Source organism: Mesoplodon mirus (assembly GCF_964341445.2).
Source record: "Mesoplodon mirus genome assembly, chromosome: 18".
NCBI classification, from domain to species: Eukaryota; Metazoa; Chordata; class Mammalia; order Artiodactyla; family Ziphiidae; genus Mesoplodon; species Mesoplodon mirus.
In genome coordinates, this window is record NC_138994.1 from 7,271,065 (window position 1) to 7,289,408 (window position 18,344).

At 53.0% G+C, this 18,344-nt stretch overlaps 1 protein-coding gene across 7 annotated transcripts; it reads right to left on the reverse strand.

Annotated features, from left to right (window-relative positions):
• Positions 1 to 418: 418 nt before the first annotated feature.
• Positions 419 to 5,739, reverse strand: SLC25A39 (solute carrier family 25 member 39). Of its 7 annotated transcripts, none has more exons than XM_082602984.1 (13): positions 4,659 to 4,793; positions 4,263 to 4,369; positions 3,680 to 3,779; positions 3,488 to 3,547; positions 3,331 to 3,390; positions 2,947 to 3,056; positions 2,541 to 2,608; positions 2,274 to 2,398; positions 1,922 to 2,095; positions 1,498 to 1,607; positions 1,205 to 1,286; positions 1,046 to 1,126; positions 419 to 954 (listed from the first exon to the last, which is right to left on the reverse strand). In XM_082602984.1, exons 3-13 carry the CDS (start codon positions 3,762 to 3,764, stop codon positions 839 to 841), a joined length of 1,071 nt encoding a protein of 356 aa, XP_082459110.1. In that variant the 5' UTR covers positions 3,765 to 3,779; positions 4,263 to 4,369; positions 4,659 to 4,793; the 3' UTR covers positions 419 to 838. The 7 variants fall into 7 exon arrangements, with proteins under 7 accessions (XP_082459110.1, XP_082459106.1, XP_082459111.1 ...); XM_082602980.1 differs by having other exon boundaries at positions 2,947 to 3,080; XM_082602985.1 differs by having other exon boundaries at positions 3,331 to 3,375; positions 4,659 to 4,792.
• Between the last annotated feature and the right edge of the window lie 12,605 nt (positions 5,740 to 18,344).

Below are 18,344 nucleotides of genomic sequence, written 5' to 3' on the forward strand. Positions count from 1 at the left end.
ACCCCTTCAACCTGATACTCTTTGGTAACTCATTTACCCCAGGCAAAGAAGATGCTGGACATCCTGGGTGGCAGGATGGAGAAGGCAAGGCATGGCAGGGCCCCGTTTCCCTTCCATCATCCTGAGCAATACAGCTTTGGCCTAGAGATCCAGACCCTTCCATTAGGCCAAAGCCTGGCAGTGAAGCCACCCTCCCTCCTGGGTTGTCACTTAAGTGTACCCTTGGGGAGAGGTCTCACCACCCTCTCAACTCTGGGTCCTTATCCCCACCTGCTCTCACTACACTGTGGGAGGGGTCCTCTACATGGGTGCCACCTGGGCAGCCAAAGCCAACATCAAGGTCCCTTCCAGCCCTCTTCTGTGCAAATCACTCACCAAATCCTGCTTCCCACCCGCCCCAGAGACCCCCACAATCAGAGGCAGTGGAAAGAAGTTTATCATCTTTAGACTCAAGGAGTTAACAAGGGTGGGTGCAGACTATGCCAGGCGTAAGGTTCTGCGGCTCCTGGGGGCAGGCCCAGCTACAGCAAACCCACAGGGAAAAGAAGGGGGGGAGAGGTTAGCAAATTTGGTCTTGAACTTGAGGGGAGGGCGTGATGATTCCTGGGGGTGGGGAATGGGGAGCAGCAGGAAGAAAGTGGTCTGAGAGAGGAGGGGTCGGCGTGGGCCCAGAGGGGCAGCCCCCTACCCCTGGGGCTCAGAGCGGGGAGGAAAGAGAAATGAGGCCCCTCCCTGCAATGCTGAGGAAAAGGCACCAGGCTCAGTCTCCTCCTGCCCCAGTCTCCTCCTGCCCAACTCCCACCACGGAAGAGGTCGGGTCCTTGTTCCCTCATTCCTTTCAAGGACCCAGAAACTGTTCCTGGTTGAGCCTCTGGAAGAAGTTTTTGCCGAACTCATAAGTACTGATCATGATGGCACAGGACGGGGCGGCCTTGATGATCCTTGGGAGGAAGCCTGCGGTGGGAGGGGGAGGCTGGGGTCAGAGGTCGGGTCCCCGGGAGCCCCACCTCCACTAGGGCGTGGACACACACACACAGCCGCTCACCTGCAAAGAGGCCCCTGGTGCCCGACTCGGCCCGGATTCTCCGCAGCAGCAGCCAAGTGGAGTCCACGTGCGGGGGCGTCACTGCAAACCAAGGCGAGACCCTGTAAGACCCCGCTGGGACCCCGCCTGCCCCGTCCCGCACCAGCCGGGGCACCTCACCTCTTACAGCCTCCACCGCTCCTAGCGCGACCTGGCGCTGAGTCTTCACCACGTCGAAGGGTAGAGTCAGGATGGCCGCCACCTGGTGGGGTGGGGAGAGGGCTGGTCTCCGTTCCCAGGACCCCCATCCCCTGCATGCGGCCAGGGTCTGCCAGCCCCAGCTAGAGCTTCAGAAGGGGAGGGGGAGCGCGCTCGACAGGCAAGCAAGGACTCTTTTCTGGAGCATCTGCAGCGGCCCTCAGGTCACCCCAAGGACACCTCTACTGGCCACACTCCCAGCCTGGTTAACTCACCGTCCCTGAGATGCCGCCAGCCACAAAGCTGATGCCCACGGAGGTCTGGTCCTTCGGCCTGAGCCCACGCAGCCAGCTCTTCACCAACTCATAGTTGAACCAGTACAGAGCTTGGGGGCACAGGAGTTCACTCATCAGAGATGGGAAGGGCACAAACCAACCCCCTTTCACAGACCTACATCACAACCACTCCCTCCCAGCTACGAAGCCTGCCTGCCACGTGCCAGTTCCCGTAACAGGCCCTCTGCGAGAAGTATCTTGTGAAAACTGGCTGAATATCCCGCCTGCTGGGGCCCACTTCACAGATGAGATGTTCTTGGCTCCGAGAGTTTACGTGACTTCAAGGTCAGTAGTAGCAAAGCTGGGACTTGGCGGTAGACCTCTTGGGCTCCCTTACGCCAATCCCCGCACTCCTGGTGCCTACCTGAGAAGGGCACATCCCGTAGGGCAGTGGGACCCCAGCCCAGCCACAGTGAGCGCCAGCCGCCTTGAGCCACAGCTGTTCGGACGCAGGTGCCAAGCTCCCGGTATGACAAATGCTGAGCCTGCAGCTTTGTCCGCACCAGCTCCAGGGGACTGATCACAGTCACAGTGCCCACTGCGGGGACCAGTGAGGAGGGGTCAGTTTACAGGTCCCAGGGGCAGCCTGCCCCGAGTCTGGGGGCCTTGAACGTCCCCCCCACCCCTAGGCTGGCAGAGGTTGGAGCTGGGAGTCCAGACTGGGCTCCGGCACGGGTGGGGTCAAGGGGAGGTGGAAAGCCCAGGGCTGTGCTCACGGCGGGCCAGTGCGCCAGCCACCATGGGTGCGTAGAGATCAGAGGTCAGGGCTCGACCACACAGGAAGGCCTTGAGTTGGTCGTAGGCGGTGAAGTAGATGGCAGTGGCCGGCACAGTCATCACCCTAGGGGTGTGAACAGGTTAGCCAAGACTCCCCGAAGTTCCCAAACCTCCCAAGCTTCCCCTGCCCACCCAGCCAGCCAACAGGGGAGTAAGGGGTCAGTGGGGTATCAGGGGAAAACAATACGCAGAACTGGGGTACTCACAGGGTGGCTGGGAGGCCGCTCCACAGGGTCCTCGTGCCCTCATGTCTCACAATCTTCACAAAGGCATCCTGGCCAAGCAGACACCAGCCCAGGAGGAGGGAGGGTGAACATGAACAAGGCTTGTGGTGGGGCTGGCCCACGCTGGGCCCTAGCCTGATGCCCTCGCTCCTACCCAGTAGCCCCTCAGGCCTCTACACGTGGAATTCCCTATTTGGCTCCAAACAGACTCCTATTCACCCTTCAAAATCTTGTGATGGCCCCACCTCCTCAGGAAAGCCCTTCCCAAACTGAACTGGCCACCCCTATGTGCTCTGCGCTACCCGGTCTTTCCTGGGTCTGCTGCCTGACCAATCTGAATCCCTCAGGAATGCCAACAAACCCAGCTAAGGGCACAGCTGCTCCTCACCACGGTGCCAGTGAAGCGACTGGGGTCCTGAAACCAGGTGGCACAGCGGGCACCATTTGGGCACAGATACAGGGGCTCTAGGACACCATTGCAGTACAGGAGGCATTTCCCTGTGGATTGGAGAGAGGAGGGCACTGGGGAAGGGGAGGGGCGTTAGCATGACAGAGCCCTGGAACCTCACAGGGAGGTGGTGAGCTCCCATCCCTAGAGGGCCAGCAGAGCCTGGGGTCCCTGGGTGGCCGTTCTTGTGTAGGACCGAGGACTACCTAATATGATCTAGAAGCGTGTGCTAGTCCGTGGCTGTGAGGCCCCCGTGTGCCCTGGGGAGACTGGGACATCCCTCTCCAGGACACTTATGGGTTCCCCGTGGTGTGGGGCACTCACATTTGGCGTAGGAGAGGCTCCAGGGTCTGGAGGAAGACATCAGCTCTAAAACACAAGGCACTACCTCAAGTCACAAATGTTCCCCACCTGCCCCAGGGACCTCATCTCTGGGGATCCCTGGCACCACTCCCTATTGGCTTCAGGGTCAGACACTCACCAGTGGCCCCCGAGGGGCGTTGAGACTGCAAGCGTACCTTCACCACGTCCAGGGGGGTCACTGGGGGAGGAGGGCAGGTCTGAAAGCTCCTTTCAGGACCCCGCCCCGACCCCTCATCCAGAGCCAAGTCATTTCTAATCTCTGGTCTGCCCCAGCTCCCGGCTGCCCCCACCCCACCATCCCAGGTCTTACTGAAGAGAGAGGTGACCACGGCCCCAGTGCCGGATGCCACCATTTGTTGGAGGGGACTAATGCCCCCAGGGTCCTGGTCAGCCATCTTGTAGCTTCAGTTCTGAAAAACAAAGGTCAGTCAATTGGAGCACAAAACCGGAGTCAGCGGGAGGGAGAGAACGGAGGCAGAGGCTCTTGGGGACACTAGCTGGACCCTCCCCCCACTCACTCACTATGAGTTTCGCAGAACCACTTTTTATAGCAGTTACTGTCAACTCCACCTTGCCAAAGGGGAAAGAGGCTCAGAGAGTGAGGTGACCTGCCCAAGGTCACCGTGGAAGTAGTTAGGAAGGAATCTGGGAGAATCATTCATCAGTTAATGGACGGTAATGACCCACCGCCATTCCTCACCCTCGCCACACGGGCTTACTGTGCACCTCTTCAGTGCAGGTGCCCCGGACGGCCTGGGGGCCCAAAGATCAAAACGCCTGAGCCCCCCCCCTACGCCCCCACTCCAGCACCCAGCCCCAAGGCGGGCCCACGCGAGCCTCGAGTCACCGGACGTGGAGAGGTGGAGCCCGGCAGGGAGGGAAAGGTAACAAACCTGAGGGCGGCGAAGGGTCCGTCCGTCCACTTTCTGGGACTGCAGGCGGGGGTGCCCGACCCTCCCCCGCACCCGTCCTCCCGAGGCCGGAGGGCCAAGCCCCGAGCCTGGATGGGAAGGACAATCTCTCTGCTCCCTCTCCCTCAAAATCTCTTTCTCGGGGGGGCCGGTCGAGAGTGCGAGAAGTAGGGATGGGGAGACAAGATCGCTCTTCGCCCCTCGGCGACACTCTCTGTTCTGGCCCCGCGCGCAAGGGGCGCTCGGTGGGGCCGACTAGGTCGGCCCGCGACTCCCGGCCCCCATCCAGGCCCGGCTCAGGCTCCCCGGGACCCCCAGAGACCCGACCCCCGCCTCCGCCCCCCGCCGGACCCTCAGCCCAAGTCCAGCCCCGCCCACCTGGCTCTAGGCCGGTGCTTGCGCGGCGCGGCGCCCGAGGCCGAGCGGGCCCATAGCGGCTCCGCGGCCGGGACCGGCTCCGCGCGCGCTCGCTAGGCACCAAGGCCGACTCGGAAACTGGACGAGCCCGTCCCGCCCCTGGACGGCGCCGCGAGGCCCCGCCCCCCCACGGGCCGACCGGCCGCCTGCCCGGAGTGAGGCCGGCCCGCCCACTCGCGGCCTCCTCTGGGTCCCGCGCTAACCCGGCCCCGCGCCGCGGGTTCCCCGCCGGGCCCGCGCACCAAGGTCGCGAGTCTCCACGCCGCGCTTGACCTGGCGGCAGCACCGTACTTGACAGCGTATTGTCGCCAACACCACCCCGCCAGCATCCCGGCCGAGCGCTGCTCCCGCAAACTTTCTAGACGAACGTGGGTAAAGCAGTCTCCCCATTTTCCTCATTTGTTTGGCGGCGGGGGTTTGAATCAGTTCTTCCAAGGCCACAGGGGGCGATGAAATAGTGCTGACAAACATTAACCCATCGGGCTCTTTGCTGAGATTTTACAACTTCATGGCGACTGTATCAAACAGGGTCGTCTCTATTTAACAATCCATCGAGACTGCAACTGCAAAACCACTTGACAAAACTGAGGGGTACCCTACAGGTGTGGGTAGTGAAGTTGACGAGTAAGTAACCCGGGCCAGGCAGGCTGGACAAAGAGGAAAGGCTGGCCCGGGAGCCGGGAGACGTGGGTTCAACCGGGTTTAACCTGGGCTTCGTCCCACCTCCCTGTGACCCTGGGCAAGTTACTACACCGCTCTGGGTCTCGGATTCCTCCTTCGCACAGGAATAGGATTGAGTAGGGGAGAAGGAGATCGATATTTCTGTGTTGGGTACTCTCACGAAACCTATTTCTTCTACGTCTCAGAACTTCTAGAAGTAGATCATTATTAACCCCGTTTTACAGAACACGAAACTGAGGCTTAAAGTTAAGAACTGGACAAGTACCTCCCCCGCACCCCATTGCCTCCCCGGGTGACAGGTGGGCGTTAATCCTGGACGTCTCTGATCCCTCTTCTCAGGAGCCGCATTTCTGTCCCGGGCCAGCCCCGCACCCGCGACCCCATCAGCTGCCTCGCTTTTAAAACTTTCGTGCGGCGAGAGTGTCCTAAGAGTAAAACGAACACCGGCTGCGAGCCTGCGCCTTTAAGAAGGGTAGGCCGTGACTTTGACGTCACCAGCTCTTCCGCCCCTCACCCCCAGAATGGTCGCGTCCAAGCCTGGAGTCGCCCAGCCAGCCGGTGCACGCCGGATTAGCACGTGGGTTCTAAGGGGCCAACCGTGTGCTTTCCCTGAGAAAAGACTTTGCGGCTCTCCACCGCTAGGAAGCCCGAAATGGGGGGCGGGGAGTGACCCGTGAAGTGCTGCTGATCAAAAGGGCCCTGAGAGAAGGCGCCCTTTACATGCCCTTCCCATACCAACTGAATTCTGAAATGACACAAAATAATTTTATAAACTGACAGGGCGAGAACCCAGCCCCTATTAGGGTCCTTTACTCCCTCAAAGTTATGACTTACACAGTTTCACAGCCATCAGCCAAGAGATAACTCCCACCCCCCCATTTTACAGAGGAGGAAACTGAGGTCCTTGTGTGTAATGACTCCTGGTGTGGAGTAGAATCCAGACTTCTCCTACGCACTCTCCCATATTTCACATAAGAAAATGGCGACCCCAGAGGTCAAGTTGCACCAAGATCACACAAATGAAAGAGCTAGAATTTAAACCCCCTCCTACCCGAGTCCAGAGGATCTCCCATCCCATCCCATTCTCAGCCAGGGCTCTCTGCTCCCTGCAAATGTTTACTCAGGCCTCAGGCCCCAAGAACTCTTAAGATACAGTGTGGTGGGGCTGCACTACTTACCTGCCTCCAGATCAGAGCACTGGGAGGGCGGGACATGGTTCCAATCTGGGCTGCCTGCTGCAGCAGCTGCGGGACCTCTAGCAAGTATCTGGAGTCCTTTAAGCCTTCATTCCACCCATTTATAAATGAGCTGATGGGGATCAAAATACCCCTGCCTCATGGGAATTTGAGGATGTAATGAGTTAATAGCTCTAACGTGCTTAGAGCCCTGTCTGGCACCTGGCAAGCAGGTGGTGACCATTACTATTATTACTGATTGCCCCCCGCCCCACTCCAGGACCTGTGGCACAGAAAGTTCTGGAAAGGGTCTTTAGAGCAACCAGGATTCTGGTCCCACCTCTGCCTCTAAATGCAGGCACAGATAGTGATAACTCCTTACACGCCTTCTTCCCCAGAGCAAAGTAGCACAGCCAGGAATCAGACATGGTGACCTCTGAGCCTCAGTTTCCTTCACAGTAGAATGAGGGGCTTGCACTCCATTTCTGGTTTTCTTTTTGCAGTAGGATGCCTTTGAGATTTGTCACTACACCTCAGTTTCCTCAACTGAAAATAAGGATGAGTTACCCATCCTGCTAATTTACAGACTCTTAGCTAAAGTCATGTCTGTGAAAAGCTGAGTCGACCAACAGTTCTGTAGTCCCACCCAGAGCTGAATAGATCGCACTCCCTGCCATCCCCTACATGTAAATGCTTGGAGGCTGAGAAAACCTTGGTATAACCAAAGGCCAGCATGCTGGCAACAGTCTGGGCAGAAGGCAGAAGTTATCCACCACTGGAGCTGGTGGAGGTGTCGTCCAAGGACGATCATAGCGACTGCAGGGTGGATCCAGAGCCTTGAGATGCCCATGAACCTGTGGGGCTCTGGCTAGACTGGCCTGACCTGAGAAGCAAGCCTAGAGGCCTGAGGAGGAGGTGGCCACTGTCCTGGCTGTCTCAGCCACGGTTCACGCTGACCACGCACCCAGTGGTCCTACTAGAGGCAGCATGTGGCTCCATGTGGCCATCACGGGCCTCCTTGTCAGATGGAAAAACAGAAACTCCTTTCAACTGTAAAAGGGGAGCAAATAGTACCAGCCCCAGGGATTATCTCAGGGACAGATGGACAAGTCCTTGCGTGGCAAGCGAGGTAAACAGAAGATAGTTTATTGTAAGGCTGAATTCTTCCAGGGCAAGCCCCAGCTTGCACCCCCAGGGCCTAGGAAGACATTTATGGGGCTGAAGTAGGGCTCAGGTCCCTCCCGTGGACTCTACCAGCACCTCTGAGTTCAGGGCCTGAACCGTTCCCACCCAGAGGTGCCTTCCTGTAGGCAAGGCCCCAGGCTGCAGGACCACTGAACCGGAGAAGAGAAATCCAAACTCTAGGCCTCAAGTTAAATGCCAAGTCAGATCTTTGATTGGGCCCTGTGGGCAGGGAGGGGTGGGGAAGTTATAGAGGACTTTATTGTGACAACTGGAGAAAACTGAATAAAGCCTGTATAGTTGATATTACTTCATTAACATTAAATTTCTTGAGTGTGATAACCATACAGTGGTTTTGTAGGAGAATGTCCTTGTTCTTAGGAAATGCACACTGAGTGTTTAGTGCAAATGTCTGCAACTGTCCCAAAGGGTTCAGCAAAAATAAAAAGATAAAGCCAATGTAGCAAAATGTGAACAACTGTAGATCAAAGTGAAGGGTATATGGTGCTCCTTGTACCATTCTTGCAATTTTTCTGAAGTTTTAAAAGGTTTTAAAATAAAAAGTTGGTGGGGAAAGGGATTTCTCCCTCTGAAATACATATATATTATGTATAGAATCAGAAAGCAACAAAGCTGGGGATTCCCTGGTGGTCCAGTGGTTAGGAATCGGGGCTTTCACTTCGGTGGCCTGGATTCAATCCCTGGTCAGGGAACTAAGATCCCACAAGCCATGCACTGAGAAAACAAAACAAAAACAAAAAACACAACAACAAAGCTATCTTTTTTTTTTTTTTAAGTATTTATTTATTTAGGCTGCACCCGGTCTTAGTTGCAGCAGGCACGTCTGCATGCGGGATCTAGTTCCCCGACCAAGGATCGAACCTGGGCCCACTGCATTGGGAGCACGGAGTCTTACCCACTGGACCACCAGGGAGGTCCCTGTATTTTTTTTTTTTTGAAGTTTAAAAGAAAGAAATAAATGTAATAGCTAGAAGCAGCCCACCCAGGGAAAGGCCTCTCTTGTCTCCCCCCAGCCCCTCCCTGGCTTGAGAAGATGAGCTGGGAAGTTTCTGGACACCCAAGTCTTCATTGGGAGCACCCTGGGTGTGGTCTGAGGAGGTGGCCTCCAGAGGTGAAGGGTCCTGGCAAAGGCTGCAGAACTGCCTTCCCCCCAACCCCCAGCCAGATGCCTAGAACTCTCTACTCTGCTGGGGAGTGTGGATTAATCTACCCCCGAGGAAGGCAGTTTTGGGCCATAGCTATCAAAATTCCAAATGCCCAACCCTGTGACTCAGCCAGGCCACTGGTAAGCATTCCTCCCTGATTGGCTTGTTCATGTGCGAAATGACTCACCCTTACCTTAGCCCTGTTTGTAACAGCAGAAAGCCATGCAAAGGGACTGCCTGACAATATCCCCATATAACAAATACCACCTTGAAAGGGATGCTGACCTCCACTTCCGAGTGTAAAACAACCTCAAAGATAAGTGTTAAATTAAACAGCGGGGCGATGGGGAATATGCCGGGGAGTTGTTCTCGATCTGAGCTCTACCGCCCCCTAGGGGAAATTTGGGGAATTTATGAGGCCATTTGTGATTGTCACAAGATCAGAGCCCCTGGCATTTGATAGAGGTCAGGGCAGGGATGCTCAATGTCCTATAAAGTGTAGGACAGTCTGACATTAACAGGGATTTATACTCGTACACCTCTAGGCTTTCCTCTGTCTTTCTGGACAACCACATACAGTCGTCCCTCGGTATTCATGGCGGATCGGTTCCAGGAGCCCCTGCAGATACCAAAATCCGGGGATGCTCAAGTCCCTTATATAAAATGGCCTAGTATGGGGAATACAGTCGGCCTCTCTGTATCCGCGGGTTCCACATCTGCGGATTTGAGAAACCTGTTCATATTTATCTGACCTCGAAGCCAGCTCTATTTCACCCATATCTTTTTTAATGGTTTTATATTGATAATCTATAGAACTTCCCAGGAATAAAACTACCATGCAGTCTTCAGGAAGATGTGGCTTTGTCTCCGTTAGAACTTTACCAAGGATCATTCAGAACATCTCATCCTGTTGGCCACCTGGCTGGTGTGAGCTGAGTTACTAGCAAAATACTCCAGCGCAGAGCCTCCATTTCCGGTTCTCCATCGCCAGTGATTCATGGGCATCTGCAAGCTTCTGTTCTCTCGTGGAGTCAAGCCTGAGCTTTCACACACAGAAATACATGTTATTTAATTCTAAATTACTTTCTATTATTTTTCCTCTCTATTACAGTTTGAATTTAATACAGATTTTTAAAAACGTGCATAGGTAATTACACTCTCTGTGAATTTCACTTCTGAAAATTTATTGAAGGAGAGTTACAAACTATATTACCAAAAGAAGACTTTGGATCTGATTCTGTTGAGAACCTCATGAGCTCACTAAGCACCAGGGGTCCCATGTAGTGTCATTGCCTTCTGGGGCTTCAGTTTCTGCTTCTCAGTGTGCCCGAGGCTGCCTGGAGCATGTCAGCCTCCAGAAAAGCGTGGCCATGCCAGGGCTGAGCCCGTGTCTCAGTGACCCAAACTGAGGAGGAGCCATCCCAGCTGGGCCTGGACCAAAGGCCTGACCTGTGTTCGTCTCCCTCTCTCTCTCTCTCTCTTTGATTTACTGAATGTTTCCCTCTCTTTTTCTCTTTTTAAAAATGTTTGAGTGTTGTATGCCAAATACCGTTGTAGGTACTGGGATATAGCAGGGAACAAGCTGCACTGGGTCCCTGCTCACACTTTTTAGTGCAGGAGACACACACAAACAAGTAAATAAACAAGACAATTGCAGACAGGAAGGACATCTGTGAAGGCACTAAAACAGGTCACGTGATGGAGAGGTCCTAAGATGGCCTAGAACAAGGGAGAAGTGGAGGGTCAGGAAACGCTGATGGAGATTAACCCATAGTGAAGGCCAAGGGAGGGCCGAGCAGGCTGGGATGAAGGAAGGTGCTCAGATGAGAGCTGGGCACTCACACTGAAAGAAAATCTGGCATTGAAAAGAACAACTATGATGGTTACGAACACAGGCTCTGGACCAGACCTGTGTTCAATTTCTGGCTTCACCCCTTTCCAACTACACAACCCCAGGAAAGTTGCTTAACCTCTGAGTCTTCCTTCTTTCATTGTAAGATGGGGATGATAACTGTACCTACCTCGCAAGCCTGTGTTAAAGATTAAAGGAGAGCTTAGTACAGAACCTGGCACAATGTGAGTCTCAATAAACATTAGCCAGACCTACTTTTTTTTTTTTTTTTTTTTGCGGTACGCGGGCCTCTCACTGTTGTGGCCTCTCCCATTGCGGAGCACAGGCTCCGGACACGCAGGCTCAGCGGCCATGGCTCACGGGCCCAGCCGCTCCGCGGCATGTGGGATCTTCCCGGACCGGGGCACGAACCCGTGTCCCTTGCATCAGCAGGTGGACTCTCAACCACTGCGCCACCAGGGAAGCCCCCAGACCTACTTTTTAAAAACATGGAAATCAAGTATACCAGCAACCATCCTAACGTAAGAAATTGAATTAAAGTCCCCTGATGTGCATTTGAGTACAGATTTCTCTGCTAACTTGTTGGGGGAATTTGTCTCCTTTCTGGGCCTTGTTTTTGTCATTTTTGAAATGGAAAGAATAACACTCTTGGCCCTACTTCCCTTCCGGGACTGCTGACAGGTTTAAGATGACACATGAGGCATGTGAAGGAGGTTTGTGACCCGGAAAGCGTGCCCCGGGCTGAGGGGGGGAAGTTCCCTCCTCCTGTCCCACCCTACATGTAGCTGCCTCCTCTCTCTGTTCCTCCTTGGGCTCCTGGAGATGACTCTGACCTGACCTCTCTGAATTTTCTGGGGAAGGCAGTTTCCTCGCCTAAGCCCTGGCCCAGTGCTTCAGAGACAGATCATCAGATTAACAAGAGGAACCTCTTTGATGTCCTAAAAAGAATTCCTCCCATTTTATGTGCCACTTTACAAGATCTCTTTACATCCATCATCCCATCTGAACCTCTCATGACTGTGTAAGAGGGCATTGGGGGTTATCATGGACCCATTTTACAGATGAGGAAACAATCTCAGAGGAGTTAAGTGACCTGTCCAAGCGATTTGAAGCGGGTGTCTCCTGACCCCTAGGGGGCCTGCCTGGAGAGGGGACAGGAGAGCTCAGGTGGGCTGGAAGGGTTAGGAGGGAGGACAGGCTGAGCTGACGTCATCATCCAGTGGAGCCTGGCAATGTGGGTAAAAGCTCCGAGGTCCGATCAACTTGGACTCAGATACTGACACCACTGCTTAGTAGCCAGATGACCCTGGACAAGACCCTTAGTGTCTCGTACATCTGCGAGGTGGAGCTAACACTCTGCAGTGTCGTTAGAAGGACTCGGTGACGTGGAACAGAGGCGGGCAAAACATGGTCCTGATTCTCCTTTCCACTCCCCGCCCTGCCCCCAAGTTCATTAACATTCCAGCCCTAACAGTCAACGAGTCAACAGTGCCCACAGCCCAAGCTCTCCTTCCATTTCCATGACCCAACCTGTCCACTTGCTGCCCTTGACGACGGCTAGGCTCCAACTCCTGGAGTCCACAGGCAATGCAGCAACCACAGAGGGGCACAGCTGCCCCCAGGGCATTCTCAAGTTCAGAAAAAGGCACAGGATGGGAAAAGTTTCTCCCTGTACCCACAGGGAGGTATGACACTGGCCAGACCACCATCGGGGCCCAGCCCCTCCCACTCCTTCCAGGGGAGGGACGGAGTGTCCTTAGACGCGGTGCAGGGCCAGCACCCTGAAGGAGCTTCAGAAGGGTTTGGAGGATCTGAGCCCCTGTCTTGGGTTTGGCTGGATGTTTTCTTTTTCATTTGAGTGGCGTCAGATTTTACATCATTGATTTTGTAAATTTTAATAGGAAAATGAATTTTAGTCCTGAATAAATGCAGTTTAGTTGTCAAAATTCTCTCGATCGCAGGAGTAGTGGAGAAGGAGGTGACAGCTTATGAGGATCGACTATGAGCCTGGTACTTCTTTTTTTCTTGGCCGTGTGTGACGTGTGGAATCTTAGCTCCCCGACCAGGGATCGAACCCGCGCCCCCTGCATTGGAAGTGTGGAGTCTTAACTACTGGACCGCCAGGGAAGTCCCCTGAGCTTGGTACTTTACATACGTGTGCAAGCACAGTCCATCCTCCTGACACCCTGGCAGGTAATTATAATACAGTTACTCTATTTCACAGATGAGGGCATTTAGGTCAAAAAAATAAGCCAAAGTCACCCAGCTGGGAAGAGGCCGAGCTGGAATTTGAGATCAACAGGCAAAGATGAGGTCCCACTGCCCAGATGCCAGCCCACTGCCCAGGTTTCCAGGAAAGAGCTGGCTCCTGTCCTCCAGCACCTGCCACCTGCCTGTCCCAGAGGCCAATCGGGCTTTCTGGAGACTCGCTGGGGTCAGTCCTTGCCTCTACCAGGAAGTTCTTCTCTGGATCACCCCACTGCTCTCAGAACATAAGAAACTGAAAGTTTGACCTGGGAATGTGCCTTCCTCTCCCACAGAAGGCAGATGCTGACTCCACATCTGGATGGGAGAAGAGAATTCAACCCAGCTCACCCTACCCTGTGTCTCCCTGCCCCGACCCCATCCCTGAGGGGTTGAGTCTTCCTTTGCCCCCTCTGCCCTGGTCTGGCTGAGGGATCCTGATGTTTTCAGTCTGATGGGGTGCCTTTCTCAGGAGTCTGAAATGGACCAGGTACAAATAGACCCTCCTGGACAGAGTTCTGGACCCTGGGCCAGAAGGATGCCATGGGGTGCAGCCACGTGGGGGTCCAGGTGGATTACTGGGAAGAGAGATACATGGGCCATGGCTCGAGAGGAGAGGGTGAGGTGGGCTGAGGGGTGGGTGGGCGGTCTCCCAGGCTAAGGTATGTGTGAGGGGGAGCTGGGGAGGTCCCAAGGGGAGGAATCACTACAACCAACGGTGGCAGCTTCCTTAACTGAGCACATACTTGGCTTAGGCCCTGAGCTGAGGGCTCTGCAGGCATCATCTCATTCCCGAGGGAAGCGCCTTATTGTCGTGTCCTCAACGTAAAGACCAGGACGCTGAGGCAGAGAGGTTAAGTCAAGTCACACAGCTTGTAAGAGGGAAGGGGAGCGGAGAGGAGTTTCCTCGCTGAGCGTAGGTTCCTCGTTGCATAGAAAGGGGGTTCAGCGAGATGAGGGGCTCTCAGACCTGCACATCAGGATCCCTGAAGCTCCCTCCATTACAGGGCAAAGCCAAGTAATCCACTTCCCCTACCTGCCTTCCCCCTTCTCCCCTCTCTTCCCTCCCGCTGAACCCCTACCCTGTATCCTGCACCCCACAGTTGGATTTAAAGATACCATCCAGCATCAGTCTACCTGCACCCGGGGCCGGGTGGAGTCGCCACAGCTCAGTGTAGACTCTGAATCTCCCAGTGGACAGAGAGCAGGGCAGTGCTCACCCACTGCTCAGATGAACACACTGAGGCCAAAGGTGAATTAAGAATTCACATACAAGCACACAAGGGAAAGTCACAGAAGAAACGGTTAAAGGGTTTGAAAGTGGAAGCCTGGTGTAGGAAAAGAGAGAGGATAAGAGTGCTGCTTTTGTTGGGACTTCCCCGGCGGTCCAGTGGTCAGGACTCCGAGCTTCCACTGCAAGGGGCACGGGTTCAATCCCTGGTCAGGGAACTAAGATCCCGCATGCCATGCAGCACAGCCAAAAAAAAAAAAAAAAAAAAAAGAGTGCTGCTTTGTGTTATAACTTGACTAAAATTATTTGCATGGTATACTTTGTTAAAAATAGTAATTGATTAAAAAACAATGAGGGAAGGGGCCTGCCCACTGGCACTGGGCAAGTTCATGACCTGTGCTAGGTCAGGAATCCAGGTCTGGTGTCTCTGTTGCCAAAGATCCTGCCACAGCCTCTGGCCTGGGCACTGGCCTGCTCCTGCCTCCCCTCCCCCACACCTACCCAGGCAGGCTGGAGGGCCCAGCAGAGCCCCACAGACACCAGTCAGGTGCCCGATGAGGAGGGCAGGCGCCTGAGCAACTGGGGCAACGCTTACTCACCCTAAGGTGACTCAGGCAGGATGGGGAAGGAAGGAGGAGGTGTGCGTGAGGCAGGGGCTCTTTCTGTGCCCTCGCTCCAACCTTAGTGTTCAGGGCTGCCAGATTTAGGAAATAAAAATATAAGATGCCCAGTTAAATTTGAATTTCAGATACACAAGGAATAATATATTTTTTTCTTTTTGGCCACACTGCACAGCTTGAGGGATCTCAGTTCCCCAACGAGGGATTGAACCCGGGCCCCGGCAGTGAAAGCCCGGATCCTAACCACTAGGTCACCAGGGAACTCCCAGGGGTTAATTTTTAAGTGTAAGTATGTGTCAAATATTGCATGGAGGCTTCCCCAGTGGCGCAGTGGTTGAGAGTCTGCCTGTCGATGCAGGGGACACGGGTTCGTGCCCCGGTCCGGGAAGATCCCACATGCCGCGGAGCGGCTGGGCCCGTGAGCCATGGCCGCTGAGCCTGCATGTCCAGAGCCTGTGCTCCGCAGCGGGAGAGGCCACAACAGTGAGAGGCCCATGTACCGCAAAAAAAAAAAAAAAATATATATATATATATATATATATATATATTGCATGGGACATAGTTATGCTTAAAATTTTTGTCTTATTTGAAATTCAAATTTAACTGGGCATCCGATGTTTTATCGGGCAATTCAAGATCTTGGGGGGGAAAGGCCCTTGGCCCTGGGGCAGCTGTGACTCTTCTATGAGAGCAGAACTGGAAGTCTGAATGAAGAAAACCCTGAAGGGGTGATGGGAAGCACTGGGGAGAGGCTGAAAGAAGCAGAAAGAGGGAGAGAGAGGGAAGCTGTCCAACCCTGACCTGGAGGAACCTCTTAGCCAGAGTCACATCCGGGGTTCTCTTCATGTCAGGTCTCTCAGCGGAATCTCCTATCACTGTGGTGCCTCAATCCAGGGTAGTGCTGGCATCCGAGGTGGGACCACAGCAGGAACTGTCACAGACCAGGAAGAACATATTTCTAACTTCTTAAGCAAGTGTGGGCTGCACAAGCCAGAAGCCACAAAGGAAAAGATCGATTGCTGGATTTCAGATGACATAACAACACATCTTCTGACCACAAAAGATACCGTAAACAAAGATAGAAGACAAATGACAGATTGGGAGGAAATATCTGCAACGTATATAATATCCAGACTATGTAAAGAGCTCCCACAGTCCAACAAGAAAAAGAAACACGGGAGAAAAATGAACAAGGGACAATGTGATGGTTAGTTTTTTTTATTATTGAACTACAGTTGATGTACTATATCAACTATACAATATCATGTAAGTTACAGGTGTACAATGTAGTGATTAACCGTTTTTAAAGGTTATACTTCACTTATAGTTATTATAAAATATTGGCTATATTTCCTGTGTTGTACAATACATTCTTGTAGCTTATTTTATATATAATAGTCTGTACCTCTTAATCCCCTATATTGCCCCTCCCCCATTCCTCTCTCCACTCATAACCACTAGTTTGTTCTCTATATCTGTGAGTTTGTTGTGTGATGATTAGTTTTATGTGTCAACTTGGCAGGTGTTTTTGGATGAGATTAACATCTAAATCACTGAATTTTGGCTAAAGCAAATTGCCCTCCATAATGCAGGTGGGCCTCATCCAATCAGTTGAAGGCCTGAATTGAACAAAAAGACTGGCCTCTCCAGGCAAGAGGAAATTCTCTAGCAACTGTCTTTGGACTTTCATCTGCACCATCGGCTCTCCTGAATCTCCAGCCTGCTGGCTCACACTGCAGATTTTGGACTTACTAGCTTCCATAGTCATGTGAGCCAATTCTTTTAAATAAATCTTTTCCTATATACACATCAACTGGTTCTGTTTCTTTGGAGAACCCTGACTAATACAGATAAGAGCAGGCATTTCACAGAAGAAATACATATGCAGAATAAACATACACAAAAATGCTCAGCTTCCCTTGAGATCAAGGAAATGCAGATAAAACCACCATGAAATATCTTCCGTCATTAGTATGGCAAAAATTTTTTGAACTGGCATATCCAATGTTGGTGAGTATATGGGAAATAAGTTCCCCCGAATACTGAGCCTGGGAGTGTAAATTGGAAAAATGTTAAGGCGATTTGGTATTAACATTTCAACATACCTTTTACCCAGCAATGTTACTTTCAGGAATTTAACCCCCATATGTGCACTCAGAGACATGTTCAGAAATATTCGTTGCCTAATTATTTGTAACTGCAAAAACTGGAAACACATAAACGTCCATTAAATGAGACAGGTTAAGGGAATTCCCTGGTGGTCCAGTGGTTAGGACTCTGAGCTTCCATTGCAGGGGGCACAGGTTTGATCGCTGGTAGGGAAACTAAGATCCTACAAGCCGCACAGCCGCACAGAGACTGGTTAAGTAAACATGTAACACCTATAGTGTGGAATACTTGGCAACTGTCAAAAAGAAACTGATAGATAAATCAAGACAGCCCATATTCATGAATAGGAAGACAATATTGTTAAGAAGGTAATACACCCCAAATATAGATTCAGTGCATTCTCTAACAAAACCTCAGCTCTCTTTGCAGAAACTGATCCTAAAATTCACATAGAAATTCAGGGGGCCTAGAATAGCCAAAACAATCCTGAACAAGAAATTAGAGGACTCCCACTTCCCCTATTTCAAAATTTGCTAAAAAGCTATAGTAATTAAGACAGTGTGATACTGGCCTTAAGAATGGACACATATATCAGTGGAATAGAATTGGGAGTCCAGAGCCCAGTCCTCACATTTACAGTCAGTTGATTCTATCAAAATCTTCTCTACCCAGACTCCCACCACCCCAGCCTCACCCCCAGCTCAAGTTCTTTGCTTAACCTGCAGTGCTCCCCAGCCATTCGGCACAACCAAACGCTGTCCTTCCTCCAAGACCCGGCACCAGGCTTCCTCTGGGCCTCGCATCTCTCCTGGTGCATCTCCCATCACCCATCTCTGCCAGGGAAAGGCCCCTTGGCACTGAGCAGTCTAGCTCCTGCTGCTGGTGAATCTGTTCCGTGTGGTATATTCTCTCTCCTCACCAGCATGTCAATTCCTGAAAGGTAGGGCCGACCAAAACCAGGAAGCCACTTGTGCTATGCACGCACAGCCAGCCCAGCCTGGTGCCACACAGCCAGCAGCTTCCTCAAGTCCACTTCATTGAACCTGGCACTCAATCTCTGCCCAAGGCTGCCTTTCCCATCTGGTTTCCTAATGCTCTTCCCATTACCCCTATCTAGCCACTTCTCCAACCCCTCCCCACTTGCCAGTTAAAATCCTCCCAGACTCAGCTCAAAAAAATGCCCCCACGGGGCTTCCCTGGTGGCGCAGTGGCTGAGAGTCCGCCTGCCGATGCAGGAGACACGGATTCGTGCCCCGGTCCGGGAAGATCCCACATGCCGCGGAGCGGCTGGGCCCGTGAGCCATGGCCGCTGAGCCTGCGCGTCCGGAGCCTGTGCTCCGCAACGGCAGAGGCCACAACAGTGAGAGGCCCGCGTACCGCAAAAAAA

Bases quoted from the DNA above. Each gene is read 5' to 3' on its own strand.
- SLC25A39 (XM_082602982.1), bottom strand. From the start codon at position 3,764: ATGGCTGACCAGGACCCTGGGGGCATTAGTCCCCTCCAACAAATGGTG. The intron at 2,609-2,946 runs GTGAGGAGCAGC...CTGCTTGGCCAG, and splicing joins GTCGCTTCACTGGCACCGTG to GATGCCTTTGTGAAGATTGT. The intron at 955-1,045 runs GTGAGCGGCTGT...CTCCCACCGCAG, and splicing joins CACCAGGGGCCTCTTTGCAG to GCTTCCTCCCAAGGATCATC.